Source organism: Meles meles, chromosome X (genome assembly GCF_922984935.1).
Source record: "Meles meles chromosome X, mMelMel3.1 paternal haplotype, whole genome shotgun sequence".
NCBI classification, from domain to species: domain Eukaryota; kingdom Metazoa; phylum Chordata; class Mammalia; order Carnivora; family Mustelidae; genus Meles; species Meles meles.
In genome coordinates, this window is record NC_060087.1 from 112,197,004 (window position 1) to 112,215,666 (window position 18,663).

Here is an 18,663-nt window from a genome sequence, read left to right on the forward strand (position 1 = left end):
ATCCTGCAGTTATCACTAGTCCTCTTGGAAATAGGGCACAAGTCTCCAAATTTTTGCATAATGACTTTCAAATTCTACCACTATTTGCCTGCTTCTGCAGAAGATCATCTAAACCCTTGCTTCAGGCCAGCCAGAAAGTTGAAGCAGGGCCTAGTTTACGTACAATGGCAAATAAGGTAGCAAACTAGGCTTGGGTGGGTTATATGTTATAATTTTAGTTCACAAAGACTCACCCTAGTAAGTCTCAACTTTGATTTCAAATTTCTACTAATGAAGCTTTATTTCTTTAGTATAAATTTGTGCAAATATCTACTTTTTCTAACCAATCTTCCACCTATTCCTTCCTATTTATTTATATTGTGTTCTTGCCTTGTTAGAACATTTGACAGATTCAGGATCATGACTTTGACTCTCATCATGGGATGCTGTGAATACCTTTAGAGGGGCATTAGTGAGGACATTTCACACTACATCTATGGTTCCCAGATTTCAAGATTTTAGAGAGGAATAAAATAAAATTACATACATGTATACATTTAATTATCACCCTCTAAATTTTCCAAGAGAAGGTATGGAGAAAAATAGCAGAAACTAGCCAGTGTACCATTTGCACAGTTCATAAAAGACAGAATATTTTAAAACCAAAAATACAGAAATTCTATAATCTCAGAATAAAGAACAGTGCTTTCAATTGTGCAAATTTAGCTTTATGTAAAAATCATTGTGTTTTTAGTTCTTACATTTTGCAACAAACTAGGGAAAGTAATTGACTAGTCCTGGGCTACACACCCATGCTTGGGCTTCAGAAATCACTCAGCTACCACACTTAGTCTCCATTCCTATATATGAAGCTCCCTATGAAAAGATTCGTTCAGAACAAAAATATCCAATACACACAAAATTGTGAAGGGCTATGAAAAGTTTGACTTCTCTGAGGTTTGGAATATTTTCTCCTCATGGAAAATGCAAATTATGTAATTGATCAGGTTTCCCTTTTTGTTTTGGTTATCTGGTCACTGCATGGCTCACCTTTACACATTGGGTAGGATCCTGTAACCTACACATCTGAATTCTAATTAACCTCCCCACCTGGTCTTCACCTCTGATACTCATTTATATTTTCCTAGATGCTGGTTTATTTTACTTATTTTTTTATTATAACTTTACTTATAAGCTGCCTCAAAGTCTTTATGGAATCGGGTGATGTAATTCCACTCAATATTTAATCATTATCCCTGTACCATACACTCTTACATACTTTCCAGTCATTGATGCATCATTTCCTCTTCCTGGACCATTCTTAGCTCTTTTGTTCCCTCCTGCCACCTTCCTATATATCCCTGGATACTGAACTAAAATATTACTTCTGTGAATGTTCCTAGATCATGATCACCTACCTATCACTACCCCTCATCCTATCCTGGCTAAAACAGTACTTTTCTATATGTTTCTATGTAGACACTTGTTACATTGTAGTGTCGTGATACTGACTTTGCTGCCTCTGCTACTGGACTTTGAACTTGAAGGCAAGGATTGAGCCATGCCCATTTTGGATCCCCCTGACCCTAGCTCAATATACTTTTAATGAATGGATGGGTGAATAAAAGCACAAATGAACAAAATGGATAGGAAGCCTCTGATTTGTCATCCAAGAGGTATCTCAAACATGAGATGTATTAGAGAGAAAATATGGGGGTTCTAAAAGTACTGAGGCCAGTATGAGGGCAGGAATCTTGTCTTTTTTGTTCATTGTTTTATCCCCAGGGCTTCTCACAGTACCTCACATATAGCAGACCTCAGTAAATATTTCTTGTATGAATGAATGTGCAAATGATCTCACTTGGCCACTTTTTGTAATAGTTTCCATGGGGAGTCTTGAGAGCATGATCACTGGGTAGGCTTTAAGCTTATTTTATGGAGGCACTAATTCTGTTCGTTATAGTGTTTTACATATCATTGGCTTTCAGTGAAGTGTCCACCATGCAGATGAATAGTGCTCTCCTTTCTCAGGATTTCAACCTTATCTGCCACTGAAGGCATATTCTTTTTGTGGAAGATATTAAAAATAATGGAACCACAAGTCTGGCTCTCCTTGGAGAGCTTGTAGAGCAGTGGTCTGTCATGTGTCACACATCCTCGTTCCTTCTTTCTGTTCCCATCAGAGTTGGCCTTCCGGGTTCAGTGAGAACTGTCTTCTTCTTCTTCCTTTTTTTTTAAGATTTTTATTTGAGAGGGGAGAAAGTATGAGTGGGGGTGCAGAGAGAGAGGGAGAAGCAGGGAGCCTGATGGAGGGCTTGATTCCAGGACCCTTGATAACAACCTAAGCCAAAAGCAGATGCTTAACTGACTGAGCTACCCAGGCATCCTGAGAACTGTCTTCTTAAAAAGTACAATGCCCATGGATGGGCAGTGTCTTGCTCTGGGAATAAGATCCATAAGTACATACTTTCCAACATCTCCTATTATGGAGGTGACAAAGTCAATAAAGCAGAGACACCATAATAAAAGACTCTCTCCTTTGGGACTTCATAGGCTCCACATTTGGATGCTAAGGATATTTTTTTTTTTTTAAGATTTTATTTATTTATTTGACAGAGAGAAATCACGAGAGAGGCAGGCAGAGAGAGAGGAAGGGCTCTTCATTGGGATGCTAAGGATATTTTAATTGAGGGGGAAATAAAGGAAGCAACACACAGTATTCAATAATTGGTTCATTCTTGGATTCATCTGCGATGATGGGCAGAACAATGCTCCTTAAACAGAAGGTCTGACTCTCTTTGGTCCCTCTCTTCATGTGAAAACTAACATGAGTCTTATTTGACCAGCTTGGAAAAACAAATACTCCTGCAAGAAAGACAGCTGCCAGTCAGAGGGAACCTCCTAATCTGCCATCATTATGGATTAACTTTACTGAACAGCAGCTGTACAAAACACCATGTTAGATGAAAGGGAGCTCCAAACCAAACCCCAGAGATGGCCTGTTTCTGCTCCCCACTGCCCTGATGACAAGTATGTGTCCAAGAGACTCAGCTTCCATGACAGTATGGATTTGAGCTCTCTTGGGCAAGTCAAGAAAGCTTATGTATCATTTGTTTTTCATCAATGCCAAAAGCCTTTTCTGTTGTCACAGGCCAGATGAGATAGCACACAAAAAAAGGTCTGCTGTCTCAGTAGGAAACCTAAGGGGCAGAAAAGTTGTTGAATTACTGAACCATTAGTGGGTGACCTCAGGGAACAGTTCCATGTGGCTCACTGGCTGCCATTTCCATTTTAAGGAATCTTGAGGGGGCAGAGAGAGGATTGGGGATGTTTTAGCCCATTTGGTTAAAATGTTACATAATAAAGATAACAGGGACACTTTCCCAAAACCTGGGAAAAAAGAAGGGTATGCAGCATTGGAGTGTGGTGCCAACCTTCCATTTCTATGGACACCCCCTCAGATTTACAGGGAGCAGTCAGTGGCGCCATCATCCAGCACCTCTTCTGGGGAAGATTTTGTTTCTGCATTCACTACACTTCACTGTTGCTAAGAATACAAATGAGGCATAATTCAATTTTTTGTGAGCCATATATCAGATGTGAACTTGAGACAGTAACAATTGTTAAGTTCACTGAGAGGTTACTGTGAACCAGGAATCATTCTAGGACTTTAACGTATTTACTCATTAATCTTCACAACAACCCTATGACATAGGTGCTATTATTATCTTTGTCTTACAGATGTAGAAACTGAGGCCTGGAGATGTTAGGTAACTTGCCAGTGTTTACACAGCTACTTAATGGTAGAACACAGATTTATTTGAACGTAGGCAATCCAGAACCAGATTCCATGTTCTAATCTCAGTGTAAACTGACTTCCTAAAATAATACAGAGAGGAGAAAAATTAGTTCACCCAAAATTCAAGCAATTTTACAGGTAGCTTCACAAAATATGTCTCAGCCCAATACTACTGTCCCATGTATTTTTAAGACAGGAAGGGCACTACTAAACTAAGTATCCATATTTCTGGGTAGCTCAGTCAGTTCAGCATCCAACTCTTGTTTTGGCTTTAGGTCACCATGGCAGGGTGGTGGAATAGAGCCTGGTGTGGGGCTCTGTGCTCAGCAGGGAGTCTGCTTCTCTCCTCCTCTGTCTGTCCCTTCCCCCTCTCATGCGTGCAACCTCTCTCTTTCTCAAATAAATAAATGAACAAATCTTAAAAAAAATCTGCATTTCTAAGACCTGGTTTCCAAAAAGTCAAATAACTTTCCCTAGAGCATAGCTAAAAGATCACTGAATCACAAAGCTGAAGGAGACCCTGAGAATCTATTTCTTCATAGTGCTTAAGAAAATAGGATATAGATAAAGGGGGCTAGAAGTAGAAATTAAAATCACTCTTGACGTTTCAAATGTCTGGTTGGAAGTGGATGTGAGGAACACTCATTGGAGCTGACAGTGGCTGCATAGCACCCAAATGCTTTCAATTTAAGTGGCAGCTTAGCAGCCATTTGAAGGAGGTATTTTAGTATTTTCTTTATCTTAGAGAGAATATAGTACTACTAATAGTAATAATGAACCTTTATGGAGCACTTATTATAGGCCAAACACTGAGCTAAGTATATTATTTAATCTTCACAGCAATCCTATGAAGTAGATACTATAGTTATTCCCGTTTTAGAGATGAGGGAACTGAGGTACAGACCGGTCAAGTAACTGGAGAGAGGTCATATAGCTAGCAAGCAGCACAGCAAGGATCCAAACCCAAGCAGTCTGTCTTTGAGGCCTATGTTGTTAAATACGAAGCAAGGTACCCTCTCTGCAGGAACAGCCCTCTGAGTTACTGTTAAGAAAACCTACCCAGTTTTTTAGGCCAGTTATTATCTCCAGCATAAGCTTTGGGCCTATAATGATGGTTTGGATGATTTTATTACTCTCAATGCTAAGCTTTTCTCCCTCCACATTACAGATGGGTGGCTAAGTATCAAAGATTACTGTGTGAGCACAGGTTTATGTTTTGATGTGGTAATTTACAAATTATCTGCTATAACTCACATAGAGTCCCCTTGGCATCAGAGCAGATATGGACTCAACATTTTCCCTAGGTCATAGATCCATACAGTTCAGATTTCCATAAACTCTATAGTATAAGAGATTGTGACTCAGGACAATTCCATATGGAGCTATAAAATAATATATAATATTTTAAATTGTATTACAGTGAAATAATGAAGAACTAAATTTAAAGACCTATTACACCCTTTAGAAATATCTATAAGAAATATATTAACAATGATTTTAAAGTATTATAATAGCCAACATGTTTGAGCACTAACTACGTGCCAGGCATCGTTCTAAGCACAATTAATTGTCACAAAACCCCTAAGGGTTAAGTATTATTAGTCTGATTTTAGGAATGAAGAAACTGAGTCTCCTAGAAGATATTTAACTATTCAAAATAAAGTAGTGAAAGAAACAGGCTTGGAAGTCAGGCAGATTGACTCCAGGGTCTGAGCACTTAACTATTATGCAATACTGGCTCCTGTCATAGCACCTGCTGATTCCAGATTGCCCCCAATAGTCATTCAAAACCCAAGGAGATCAATGGTCCAATCATTCGGTCCTCAAAGGATCCTGGTTGCTCATTTCAACCATGACTGGTCTAACGGAGCAGGATGCAATCTAGTCAACTATAGTCTAGAGCATGAAGTATAGTTTGATGGGAGAGTTCTTTGCCGCTGACATATATAAAATCCAAGTTCCTTTGCTCTCCACCCATTTCTCATTCACATATTTTTTTCTTTATATTTGGCTACTTTTACGCTTGTTTCCCAGTTTCTATGTAATCACATTTCTTAATTTATTATTAAGATTATTAAGCATCATTGCCTACCCTACCATGTTCCCATTGTAACTTACAAGGATTCAAAATCTGAACTGGATTGTGAAATTATTTTGGGGGGAGTGGGGGTCACTAACTATGTAAACAAATGGCACAATGAAGTGGCATCACTCTAGATCCATTTCTCAATTTTACTGTATTTGTGAATAATCTGGGGATCATGTTAAAATGCAGCTTCTGATTCAGTAGCTCTGAGCTGGGGTTGAAGATTCTGCGCTTCTTAACACCTCCTGGATTATGCAGATTATATTTTGAGTAGCAAGGTACTTGATCAGCCTGGTTCTGTCATTCATTTAAGAAGGATCACAATTAAATGAACCTGGGGAGATTAATGTTTAGGGTATTTTAAAAGAACCCAAGGCTTCCTGAGATGGCAATTTCCTAATGTCTTCACAGATCCATTTTAATAGTTAATAGTTCTGATAGCACAGAAGACTTTTTTGTGTGTGTTTAAACCAAATGCTTCAGATGCTGTGGCATTTTTCTTCTGATTTTATCTTTAGTGGAGATGGCGTTAGTACACCATGTCCATTCTCTTACTGGTTACTTTGTTTAAAAAAACTGAAACAGTTATTCAATATGAACAACTTTGGGATGGTCCCCACCATCTCCTTTTCCCCACTTTACAAATCTGTGATTTTTGAGATGTCTAAGTCAATTCTCAGTTCCACTCCATGTTTGTCTCCTCTAAATCTATAAAATTAAAAAAACTTTGTAATTCCTTGCCAAATCTTGTTGTCTTTTATTTCAATGAGCTATTTAAATATTTAATGACCATGGCCTGCATCAGATATATTCCTACCTTGCCCATAGTGCAATAGGGAGTATACTAGTAACTTCTGGCCACGAAGCCTACAAAGCTCATATTACAAAAAATGCACACTCTAGGCAGAATCTGGTAAATGCCAACTTCAAAAGAAGTTGTGTCATACTGTTATATTTATTACCACATGGCCAATAAAAAGAAACACTTGTGATGTGATTAAAAATAGCATACCAGGTAAAATTGGTTGTCCAGCGATTCCCAGTGGTGCCATTCCAAGATTATTCATTGCTGTGGCCCATGCAGTTGGATTGGACATAGGTAGTGTCATTGCAGTGGAATCCACATTCAGAGTTCTACCATTATCAGCTAAAGAGAAATGACAAGCAAAATAATTTGTTAAGTATTAAGGTTTCAGTATGTAGTTTGCTTAACATAAACTGTCAAACTCTTTACAGAAATGGACTGATGGACAAATGGTAGATAGAGCCTTAATGCCAGCTCTTTACAAGGGTTAAAATAATACGGCTTGAATTGGCAGTAAGTCATAGAATTTGAAAGCAGTTTACCAGATGGCATTTTAGTGTGTTTCTTTCTTTCTGCTCCCTCTGTTCCTTCCTTCCCTTGTGTTTTTTTAATGAAGACTTTATTTTTTTAGAGAAGTTTTAGGTTCACAGCAAAATTAAGGAGAAGTTAGAGACTTCACATGTGCTTCTTGCCCCCACACATGCACAGTCCCTCATTATCAACATTCTGCACCAGAAAAGCCCATTTTTTTTACAACTGATGAGTCTACACTGATGCGTCATATCACCCAAATGCCATAGTTTACTTTAGGGTTCACTCTGGGTGTTGTACATTCCATGGTTTTGGACAAATATATAATAACATGTATACACCATTCTGGTATCATACAGAATATTTTCACTGCCCTAAAAATTCTCTGTGCTTGCTTATTCATCCTTCCCTGCCCCCAACCCCTGGCCATTACTGGTCTTATTCCATCTCCATAATTTCACCTTTTCTATAATGTCATATAGTTTGAATCATACAACATACAGTCTTTTCAGATTGGCTTTTCTCACTTAGTAGTATGCATTTAATGTTCCTCTGTGTCTTTTCATGGTCTGATAGCTCATTTCCTTTTAGTCCTGGATAATATTCCATCATATGGATGCACCACAGTTTATCCATTCATATACTGAAGGACATTGCAGTTGTTTCTAAGTTTTGACAATTACGAATAAAACTACTATAAACATCCATGTGCACATTTTTGTGTGGACATAAGTTTTCACCACCTTTGGGTAAATGTCAAACAGCACAAACAGCACAACTGTACAGTGAGAGCATGTTTAGTTTTATAAGAAACTGTCAACCTGTCTTCTAAAGTGCCTGTACCATTTTGCATTCCCATCAGCAATAAATGAGAGTTTCTGTTGCTCCATATCATCACCAGTATTTAGTGCTGTCAGTGTTCTGGATTCTGGCCACTCTAATAGTTGTCTAGTGGTATTTATTGCTTTACTTTGCATTTTCCTGATGCTACATAATGTGGAGCATCTTTCCATATGCTTATTTGCCATCTGCGTATCTTTTTTAATGAGGTATCTATTAAAGTTTTTTGACACGCTTTAAAATTGGGTTGTTTTCTTACTGCGTTTTAAGAGTTCTTTGTATATTTCAGATAATATTCCTTTATCAGATGCATATTTTGCAAATATTTTCTACCAGTCTGTGGCTTGTATTCTCAGTCTCTTTACAGTGTCTTTTGCAAAACAGAAGATTTTAATTTTAATCAACTTCAGCTTATCAATAATTTCTTTTATGGATCATGACTTTTGTGTTGTATTTAAAGCCATCACCATATCCAAGGTCCTTTAGGTTTTCTCTCATGTTATCTTCTAGGAGTTTTATAGTTTTGCATTGCACATTTCATTTAGGTCTCTGATCCATTTTGAGTTAATTTTTGTGATGTGTATGAAATCTGGGTCTAGATTTTTTTTTTGTATGTGAATTTCCAGTTCTTGCACATTTGTTGAAGAGACCATCTTTGCTCCATTGTATTGCATTTACTCCTCTGCCAAAGATCAGTTGACTCTATTTGTGGAGTCTATTTCTGGGTTCTCTATTCTACTCCACTGACCTACTTGTCTATTATTTTACCAATACCACACTGGCTTGATCAGTGTAGCTTTATAGTAAATCTTGAAGTTGGGTAGCATCAGCCTTCCAACTTTGTTCTTCTTCAATATTTTGCTTGCTGGGTATTCTGGGCCTTTTGCCTCTCCATGTAAACTTTAGCATCAGTTTGTTGATATACACAGAATAACTTGTTTGGATTTTGATGGGGATCGCATTAAATCAAGTTGAGAAGAACTGACATCTTGGCAGTACTGTGTCTTCCTATCAATGGACATGAAATATCTTTCCATTTATTTTGATCTTTGAAATCTTTTTTGTTGTTTTTGTTTTAAAGATTTATTTATTTGACAGAGAGAGAGAAAGAGACTGTGAGAGAGGGAACACAAGCAAGGGGAGTGTGAGAGGGAGAAGTAGGCTTCCCATTGAGCAGGGAGCCCAATGCGGGGCTTTATCCCGGGACCCCGGGATCATGCCCTGAGCTGAAGCAGAGGCTTCACCGAATGAGCCACCCAGGTACCCCAGTTCTTTGATTTCATTCATCAGAGTTTTATAGTTTTCTGTTTTTTTTTCCCAACTGTATATACCACAAGAGCTTGGGATGCTTCTCATTCTTCCCATAGTATAGTTGCATTACAATTACTTCAGCAGCTTCCATCCAAATTACTCATGCATGCAAACCAAGAAAAATCATCCAAGGGCTTCCATAGTAGCAATAAGAAATGAAAAATTATATTTTTGATATTATTTCATATCTTTGAGGGAGTAGCATTGAATAGAAATGGACACACAATCAACATCAAATTAGCCAACTAAATGTTTTGGGAATTAGGGGTACATCAGAGAGTATAGATAGAAGCAGACAGAATACACAGTCCCTGCCTTCAAAGGCTCTACAATCTAACTTAAGAGACCAGTGATGGTGGTAATGATTATTACTATTATCACTACTCTCACCACCTTCATCCATTACTACCAATAATTACTGAACACTCACTATGTGCTAGGTAAAGCACTTGGCATGCATTATTCTCATTTAACTTTTAAAACAACTTTACGGGAGGAACTATTTATATCTCAATTTAATAGATGAGAGGATTTTATTTTGTTTATTTTTAAAGATTTGTTTATATTAGAGAGAGTGTGTGCACGTGAGAGAGTGGGGGAGGGGTAGAGAGGGAGAGAATCTTTAAGCAGACTCCCAACTGAGCAGGAGCGTGATTTGGGGCTGGATCCCAGGACCCATGAGATCACAACCTGAACCAAAACCAAGAGTCGGATGCTTAACTCACTGAGCCACCTAGGCACCCCAAATAGATGAGAGGCTTTTGAAGATCACATATGTTGTCCAAGGTCACCCAGGTTATATACTTTTAGCCACTTTGCTTTATTATCTCCAGTGAACAATTAAGAAACAATAAAAGAATTTAATGGAATTGACCAGAAATGTTACTAAAGTTTACAGAATGAAAAGTTACTGTGGCTTGAGTAGGTGGGAAAGATTTCGTGGAGAAGATAGGATTTGAACAAATGGGCCAGATTTCTACAGAGCATGTCTTGAGTGATGGGTAGTTACTAGATACAGAAGAAAGAGGGGAGTGATGACATAAGCAGACATTGAAGTGGGTTATACGTGCGTGTGCATGTATATACTTCATAGTTGGGAGATATATAATCATAAGTCATTGGAGCACAGAAAGACTTATTTTGGGAAATTTCCCTCTGATTAATTATTGCCTTAGAAAAATCTTTCCATGGCTCTTCTCCTATCTCTCATGTACACTCCTGCCAATTATACTCCTGAAGGCAACCCTTCTAATAGTAGTTTGCTATTTGCTAATATCTATCACATCCTTCTAACCTGGGAACATCAGGGATGATTCTTGGCCTTTTTTTTTTTTTTTAATAAAAGTGCTATTTTGGACACTAAATGGTCAGAACAAGCAAATGCAAATGTCCAGAAACATTATTTCTGAAATATTAGTTTTTATCATTCTTTGCTGTCTATGTATCTTCTCCATAAACCACTCCCTCCGCCCCCACACAGAGTGACTAATGGCCTTAAGCATTTGTTACTATAGTCAGAAGTCACATTTCAGAACTGGTAATTTCTCTATGGGTAGAAACTCTAGCCCTCACATCCAGTTTTCAGTGCTCTCCTATAAAGGCATATTATGGCTAGAAATAGTCTCCTTGTAAATGTTATTAAGGAAACAAACATGGGGCATCAAATGTCCTTTGGGTCAAGAGTTTACATATTGATTATTTGGTTCATCTGAACACCCAATCTCCAGTCCAGGGGAGACACGTTTTAGGGAATGTTATAGCTGGAAGAGACCTGTTGAGATTACTGAATGTGGACCCTGATTTTCTCTAATAGCTGCAGAATGACTTCAAGAGGAAACATCTAGGTTTAGAAGGACTGGGCCCCCATACCAAAAATAATTTCTTGCAAGAGTCTGGCTCTTCGTTGGCTCTGTAGTTCTGGGAAACATAAGGGAATCAGGAATTATTCTTTTTTAAATTAACATATAATGTATTATTTGTTTCAGGGGTACAGGTCTCTGAATCTTCAGTCTTACACAGTTTACAGCATTCACCATAGCACATACCCTCCTCAATGTCCATAACCCAAGAATTATTCTTAGTAAAGAATTCTGAGATCAAAGAATGAGAATTTACAATGTACCAACCTAGCCAAACTCTGGACTAATTTCTGGGGAGGGAAGAAAATTATCTAAATTATCAGTTTTTTTAAAAAGGATAGCACAGTATGACTATTTTCAAAATATATATTAATTAGAAGTGCCTATTAAAATGTTAGCAAGTAGAGTTCCTGCTAGGCTTGTTTACATGAACCAGATGGTTTAGATAAGGACCATGTGTAATTAACAGCATTATTTTGCTACGATAAATTCAGTTCTTAAATTCTTAAGGAGTTCTGGTTTTTCATTTCCCTCCATTCCCCCAACACCCATCTCTACCTGTCAAATCCTACTCATTTTTCAAGGGTCATCTGAAATGTTACCTTGTCTGTGAAACCACCTCCCTGGAATTAATTACTCCCTCCTAGTGTGTTATCATTAACATTTTATCTAGAATTTTATTTTTATGTGTTTGCTTATTCTCTCACTCTTATCCCCTAAACCAAACTTTCATTGAGTCTTACTATATGTCAGGTCATATGTTAGTGACTAGAAATATGGAGATGAACAAAATTCATTTACTGCTCTGGAAAAACTCATAATCCAATGAGAGCATGACATATAAACAACTAAATATAAATTATTTTAATAAGTGCTGCAGTAAAACTATGAGGAAAGTGCTATGAGAATAGAGAAGGAATAATTAAATCTGCTGGAATGGCTTTGGTTTTATGTGTTTGGGGCACAGAGAGCAAGAGGAATATTAGGGAAGGCTTCACTGGGTAAGAATAATTTGAAATGAGTCTTTAAGGAGGGATAGGATTTTCCTCCAGGTAGTAAATGGAGGATTAGGGTTTAAGAGCATTCCAGGAAGCAAGAACAACTGAACATTATCATCGACTGCCTTGAATTATAGTCTCTCTTGAATTACATGTTTCTCTTCTGCTAGCTAGCCTGTGTGCTCCTTTACATAAGGGACTTGGTTTTAGGTGTCTTTGTTTCTTAGTTCAGTGTCTGGTATAAAGTAGGAATTCAAGAAATATTTGGATGAATGAATAAAGAAAGTCAACTTACATTGATTTTGAGCAAATAAGCAATCCATGCAGTGGCAACTGATTATTTATATACCTTTTCAGAATGATAAATTGTCTTAAAAGGGATAGCATAGTTGCTAAACTAATTCTCTTTCCAGGACAACTGAATTGACATGTAGAAATTTACTGAGAGTTACAACTAGAGATAGATGAACCCAACTAATAATTCAGTTTGATAGCATTAGCTATAATCTTTCTCCCATATAGGCACAGTCGTACATATAAGCAAGCTTGTAAATTTTTACTTTCAAAGAGAAATCCCAGATGATCTTCTGTCTGGCAGCAATCTGGATTTAAGGTCTGCAGTAACAAAACATGTGCTGAACATCTGTTTAGAATCATCACTTAATGGTGGAAAGGTTAAGTCCAGACCTGATTCACTTTCTAGACTAAAAATGGACATCTAGCAATTTCCTGAAGTGTGTTATGAAAGTCGTCCCATGTCACTAAAGGAAGAGATTGCTCATTTTCCCGTAAGTCCTACATTCACTGGCAGTGGCCAAGAACATTGAGAAGTCTAGTATCAAGTGCTATCAAATAGTCTTCAAAATTCCTCACCCATCTGAAGAATATCTCCTGTTATGCTGGTTTTCCATTCTGCCTTGTGTGGCGACTCCTCAAGAGATCACAAGTTGTAGAGTAATTGTGAATGAATGCCTTCTAGGTAAGTTGATTGAATTTATGGCACTTTGGAGCAAGAGTTCATTAGTGCCAGAAGAATAAAAGATTTGGAAGTAATTACCCATTTTTAACTTGGTATTGCTCCATAACTATCAAGTCATTGCCATCTGTTTATTTTTATATTATACTTCAGTTGACTGAACTAGTCAATTATTGCCAGTTATTTGATCTTGAAGAACACACACACACACACACACACACACACACACACACACACACACACATTCTGTGATACACCCATTCTATAGTAGCCTTAATTATTTCATATGTTTCCTTTATTTCCTTTGAAACAAGTTCAGTATGTTGGTGTCATCTCATCAACCATACTCTTTTTATTAAGACAAAAGCTGTCCTCGGGGTGCCTGGGTGGCTCAGTGGGTTAAGCCGCTGCCTTCGGCTCAGGTCATGATCTCGGGGTCCTGGGATCGAGTCCCACATCGGGCTCTCTGCTCAGCAGGGAGCCTGCTTCCCTCTCTCTCTCTCTCTGCCTGCCTCTCTATCTACTTGTGATCTCTCTCTGTCAAATAAATAAAAAATAAAAAATCTTTAAAAAAAAAAAAAAGACAAAAGCTGTCCTTCTCTGGCAATTTACTCTCCTATAATTATAACTCTCTTTCTTATGCCCAGGCTTATGTCCATTGGCTTTTATGCTTGCTGTAATTTTATTACACATTGTTGTGCAAAGCTGAGGAGAGAGTTTTGTCAACCAGCATTTATGGAAGGTTTGTTAAGAGTAGGAAGCAATCTTGCCTAGTGATCAAGAGTATGCATTTGGGAGTCAGATGATTTGGGACCAGAGTCTAACTCTACTAAGTAACCATAATATGCTCATTCTGTTTCTCCCTTTTCTTTTCTTCTTGATGGTCTGCCTTCCAGCCTTCCTTTTATATTTACTGTATGTTCACTGAACATTTTCTATGTGTCAGGGTCCATCCTAGACGTTGAAGACAACATGGTGAGTCAAACAGGCCTCAACCTTGTTCTTATGAAGCTCTCTAGTGCAAGAGGGAGATATTAAAACACAGACAAACATAAAATAATTACATACTGTGGTAAGTCTTCTGAATAAAGAACTGGGTTTGATGATTTAAAAAATGGCAAGCTACAAATTTAGGAAAGTGATAGTATCGACCTCATAGGCTTGTTGAAGATTAAATTAGATAATGCGGATAAAGAACTTAGCATGGCTTCTGACTCATAGCAAGTACTTGGTAGATAGTAACAGTAACATGGTAGTAATTAAGATGATCATAATGAAGTAGTCCTAGCCCTTGAAGGGTTCAAAGTCTACTGAGAGACAAAGCATATACAGGAATTGTAATAATACATTATACAGATGATGAAACAGAGGCACAGGCAGTTTAAAGTAATCAGCTTAATATTGCACAGCTAATAAGTGGTAAAACAGGGAAATGAAACCAGGCAGCTCTGGTACTAATGCCCACAGTTTTATCCATCTCACTGAACTCCCTCTCAAAGAGCCCTTTATCTTCTATGTTCCCCTAGCTCATTGAACATATTACTATGATAGCCCTTTCCACATTGTATTTTTTTAAAGATTTTATTTATTTATTTGACAGAGATCACAAGTAGGCAGAGAGGCAGGCAGAGAGAGAGGAGGAAGCAGGCTCCCTGAGCAGAGAGCCCGATGTGGGGCTCAATCCCAGGACCCTGGGATCATGACCTGAGCTGAAGGCAGAGGCTTTAACCCACTGAGCCACCCAGGTGCCCTTTCGCATTGTATTTTTGATCACCTCTTTCTGTGTCTGCCTCTCCTCCTAGACTCTGGATTCCCTTATTCCTCTTTGTTATTTCTAGTGCCTAGACACTGTTTCTGACACAGAGCAGATGTTTAATAAATGGTTTTAAAGAAATGCATGAGGAAATATATGACATAGGTAGGAGGGTCCTGCAAAGACATTCTTCTTCCCAGAAGAAGGTAGGTGTATAGCAGGTGCCAAGCTATTCAGATACCACTCTGTTGTTTTATTAAGATAAAATCTCTTTCGGTGGGTTTCTTCTGAGGACTAAATATTGAAAATTTTAAATGGAGAGTGAGGGGAAGATAAATGGTGATTATTTGAGGTATTATAATCTTCACATGCTGATTATATATAAGAAAACAACAATTACATAAATACAAACTTTAAGGAAGATATATCTGTAGATGGGAAGATGTTTTTCATCACAAATAAATTCCTCCTGAGTAAAAAGGAACTGACTAGAATTTCTTTGAAAATTTAAAGGTAATTAAACTTATTAAAATAAATGTGCATGTAGCAGCCGTATTTGTTAGCTCCTTGAGGGCAAGGGATATAAATCTCATTTACTTTTATCATATTCAACAGTGATTAGCTCAAAGTAGGCGTCAATTAGTGTTCTTTTAAATAAGTGAACTCTGGAAGAACCCAGCAATTGTATAAAGTGGGGCTTACCTGCAAAGCCTATTTCATAGACCCACAGCCAAATAAAATCTCTTTGCATTGTGTAGTACTGCACCGTGGACTTAGCCCTCTATTCATTTCTGTAGAAGGAAGATAGTGGTCCAAAGCTGGGTGAAACAGACCTCTGGAACATACCAGTACTTAGATAAATGGTGAATAATGGTGTTAATGATAGTAATTATAACAAGACTAAAGATACTTAACACTTATTTAATACTTATTATGTGCCAGGCACTGTTCAAGGTACTTTATGTACATTCATTTAAAACTCACAACAACCCTATGAAGTAAGACCTCTCATCATCCACATTTTCTGTTGAAGTAACAGGAACAGGACAGGTTAAGCAACCTGTCAATGGTCATAGAGTTAGCTTGCAGTGAAGCTAGGATTCAAACCTAGGCAGTCTGATTCCACAATTCATGCTCTTAACCACTATACTATATTCAACTACGGAAAGCATAAAGTCATAAAATATTTGAGCTGGGAGGGATATCGAGTTCATCATTACACAGGTGGGTGTTCCCTAGGTCCTCTATAGCAGGAATTCTTAACTGGGGCTAAGTTGCCCACTCCTGCATCAGGGAACATTTGGCAGTATTTGGAGACACCTTTGATCGTCATGATTGGAGGTAGGAGGTGCTACTGGAATCTGGTGGGTAGAGGCCAGGGATACTGCTAAACATTCTATAATGTACAGGACACGCCCACCCCTCACCACAGAAAAAAAAATTATCTGACCCAAAGTGTCAATAGTGCTAAGGCTGAGAAACCTTGCTCTACTGTAGCAATTTCCATGTGTTCTTACTGGAGAGTGCTTTATACCCTTGGCTTCTTTTTTTTTTTTTAAGATTTATTTATTTATTACTTATTTATTTACTTACTTACTTTCTTACTTGTCAGGGAGAGAGAGAATGAGACAGAGCATACAAGCACAAGGAGGAGGGCAGGCAGAGGGAGAAGCAGGTTCCCTGCTGAGCAGAGTCTGATGTGGGACTCAATCCCAGGACACTGGGATCCTGACTTGAGCTGAAGGCAGTCACTTAACCAACTGAGCCACCCATGTATCCCATACCCTTGGCTTCCTCACAATCCCTTCCCATTTACCACATGTGCAGCCAATCCCACCTCCCAACTACTCCCTTATGCCATTGTACTAAAATAAATCAGACCACCTCCTCCATCAAGAATCCAGTAACATTTTTAGCATGGCTAATTTTATGGTTCACACCAAAGAAATGATCCTCACAGTGGAGAGTCTAGGTGCCTTAGAAGTCTTGCAAATAACACTAGGAATATAGTGACAAAGGAAAGAGAGAGAAAGTTTAGAAAATACTTGCACGGAACACAGAAGAAAACACCATCTCTAGCACATCATACAGGCAGTAGGCACTCAAGAAGTACATGTTGTAAAAGATTATGGCACAAGGGCAGGGTTGGGTGTCCTAGAACAGAGTAACATTGTGCTTTCTGTTCTCTGGCTAAGGGAAAGTAAACAGCAGGATAAATCACATTTTGGTTCTGCATTAAGCCTAGGGCTCAAGGTTTTATCTTCTGTTTGGTATTTATTGCTCATGAAGCAATATATTGTGCATTGCAGGGGCTATTTTGAATCCCTCTTCATTTTCTTTGAAAATTAACAATCCATCATTATTTGTGAACAATGCACTGAAGCCCCAGGCACATCCTGCTCTCTCTGATTACTGACGTCACCAGTAGTGACACCACAGCTTGCATCATGGCTATGCAGGGTGAGAGAACTGACAGGAGCTTTTGTAAGACACGGCTCCTAGATGGCTTGAGAAAGATGATACTATTAGACAAGCAAGGGCTTTATTTCTTTATGAGTGTTTCCAAGAATGGATCAAAGAGACACTCAAGGGGATCAGGATGTCACAACATAGTCTTTCTTGGGGAAGAGGAGGAGAAGGGTAGGGAGGGAAGGGGAAAGGTTCTGTGCTAGCCTATATTGTAGCTAATCATTTTCACAAGGGCTGTGAGAGTGGCAGGGTAGAGGTTGGGAGATAATAACTTGATCCTCAAGGTATACAGATGAGAACCTCGGTATAGAGAGCAGTTTCTCAAACTAACCCTCATCCTGGAAGCTTCATTGGTTTAGTCTATAAGCTAGAGGGTCCTGGACGCAGCCACCTCCATACTGGAGAAGTTACAAGGATATTCAAGGTGTTTTTTTTTTTTGTTTTTTTTTTTGATGGTGGAGGGACGGAGGCAGAGGCAGAGGGAAAGAAAGGAACTTAAGCAGGCTCTACGCCCAGCACGGAATCTGAAGTGGGGCTTGATCTCACAACTCTGAGATCAGGACCTGAGCTGAAATCAAGAGTCAGACCTTAACTGCCTAAGCCACCCTGGTGCCCCATAGATATTCAAGGTTTTTAACTAGACATACAAGAAGCCAGAGTGCCAAGCCAGCCCTCCAGATGGCAGCTGCAGTGGGGGTGGGGTGTAGCAAAGAAGAAGAAGGACATAGGTCTTGGCATACACCTCTCCAAGGAATTCGCAGCATATATCCTGAATTTGTAAAGGCAACAAGGTATAGTGGAAGAAATATAGATTTTGAGCTAGATAGACGCCACATCAAATCTTGGCTCTACTATTTAATAGCTGTGTGACTTTAGGCAAGTTCCGCATAGTTTTTAGCCTTTTCACTCACCCGTATTATTCACCTAACAATAATGATGTTAATTCCTAGTATTGATTAAATGCTTATTATGTGCCCAACACCATTTCTTTAAAGATTTTATTTATTTATTTGATAGGCAGAGATCACAAATAGGCAGAGAGGCAGGCACAGAGAGAGGAGGAAGCAGGCTCCCTGCTGAGCAGAGAGCCCGATGCGGGGCTCGATCCCAGGACCCTGAGACCATGACCTGAGCTGAAGGCAGAGGGTTAACCCACTGAGCCACCGAGGTGCCCCCCCAAACACCGTTTTAAGGCTTTATATGTATTATGCAATCTAAATCTCACAAGCCTATGAGGTTGGTAATATTTATCATACC

General features: G+C 38.6%; 1 protein-coding gene across 14 annotated transcripts in view; it reads right to left on the minus strand.

Moving 5' to 3' along the window:
- Positions 1–18,663, minus strand: part of ENOX2 (ecto-NOX disulfide-thiol exchanger 2) — a 268,945-nt gene that overhangs the window by 56,740 nt on the left and 193,542 nt on the right. For 7 of the 14 annotated variants that reach the window (XM_045996390.1, XM_045996391.1, XM_045996387.1 and 4 more), the window contains one exon: positions 6,877–7,011. The exons of 1 other annotated variant lie outside the window; for it this stretch is intronic. In XM_045996390.1, coding sequence (XP_045852346.1) covers positions 6,877–6,973 — 97 coding nt within the window. In that variant the 5' untranslated portion in view covers positions 6,974–7,011. Of the gene's footprint in view, positions 1–6,876; positions 7,012–15,639; positions 15,773–18,663 lie in introns of all 14 variants that reach the window. 6 more of the 14 variants (XM_045996383.1, XM_045996393.1, XM_045996381.1 and 3 more) reach the window with 2 other exon arrangements.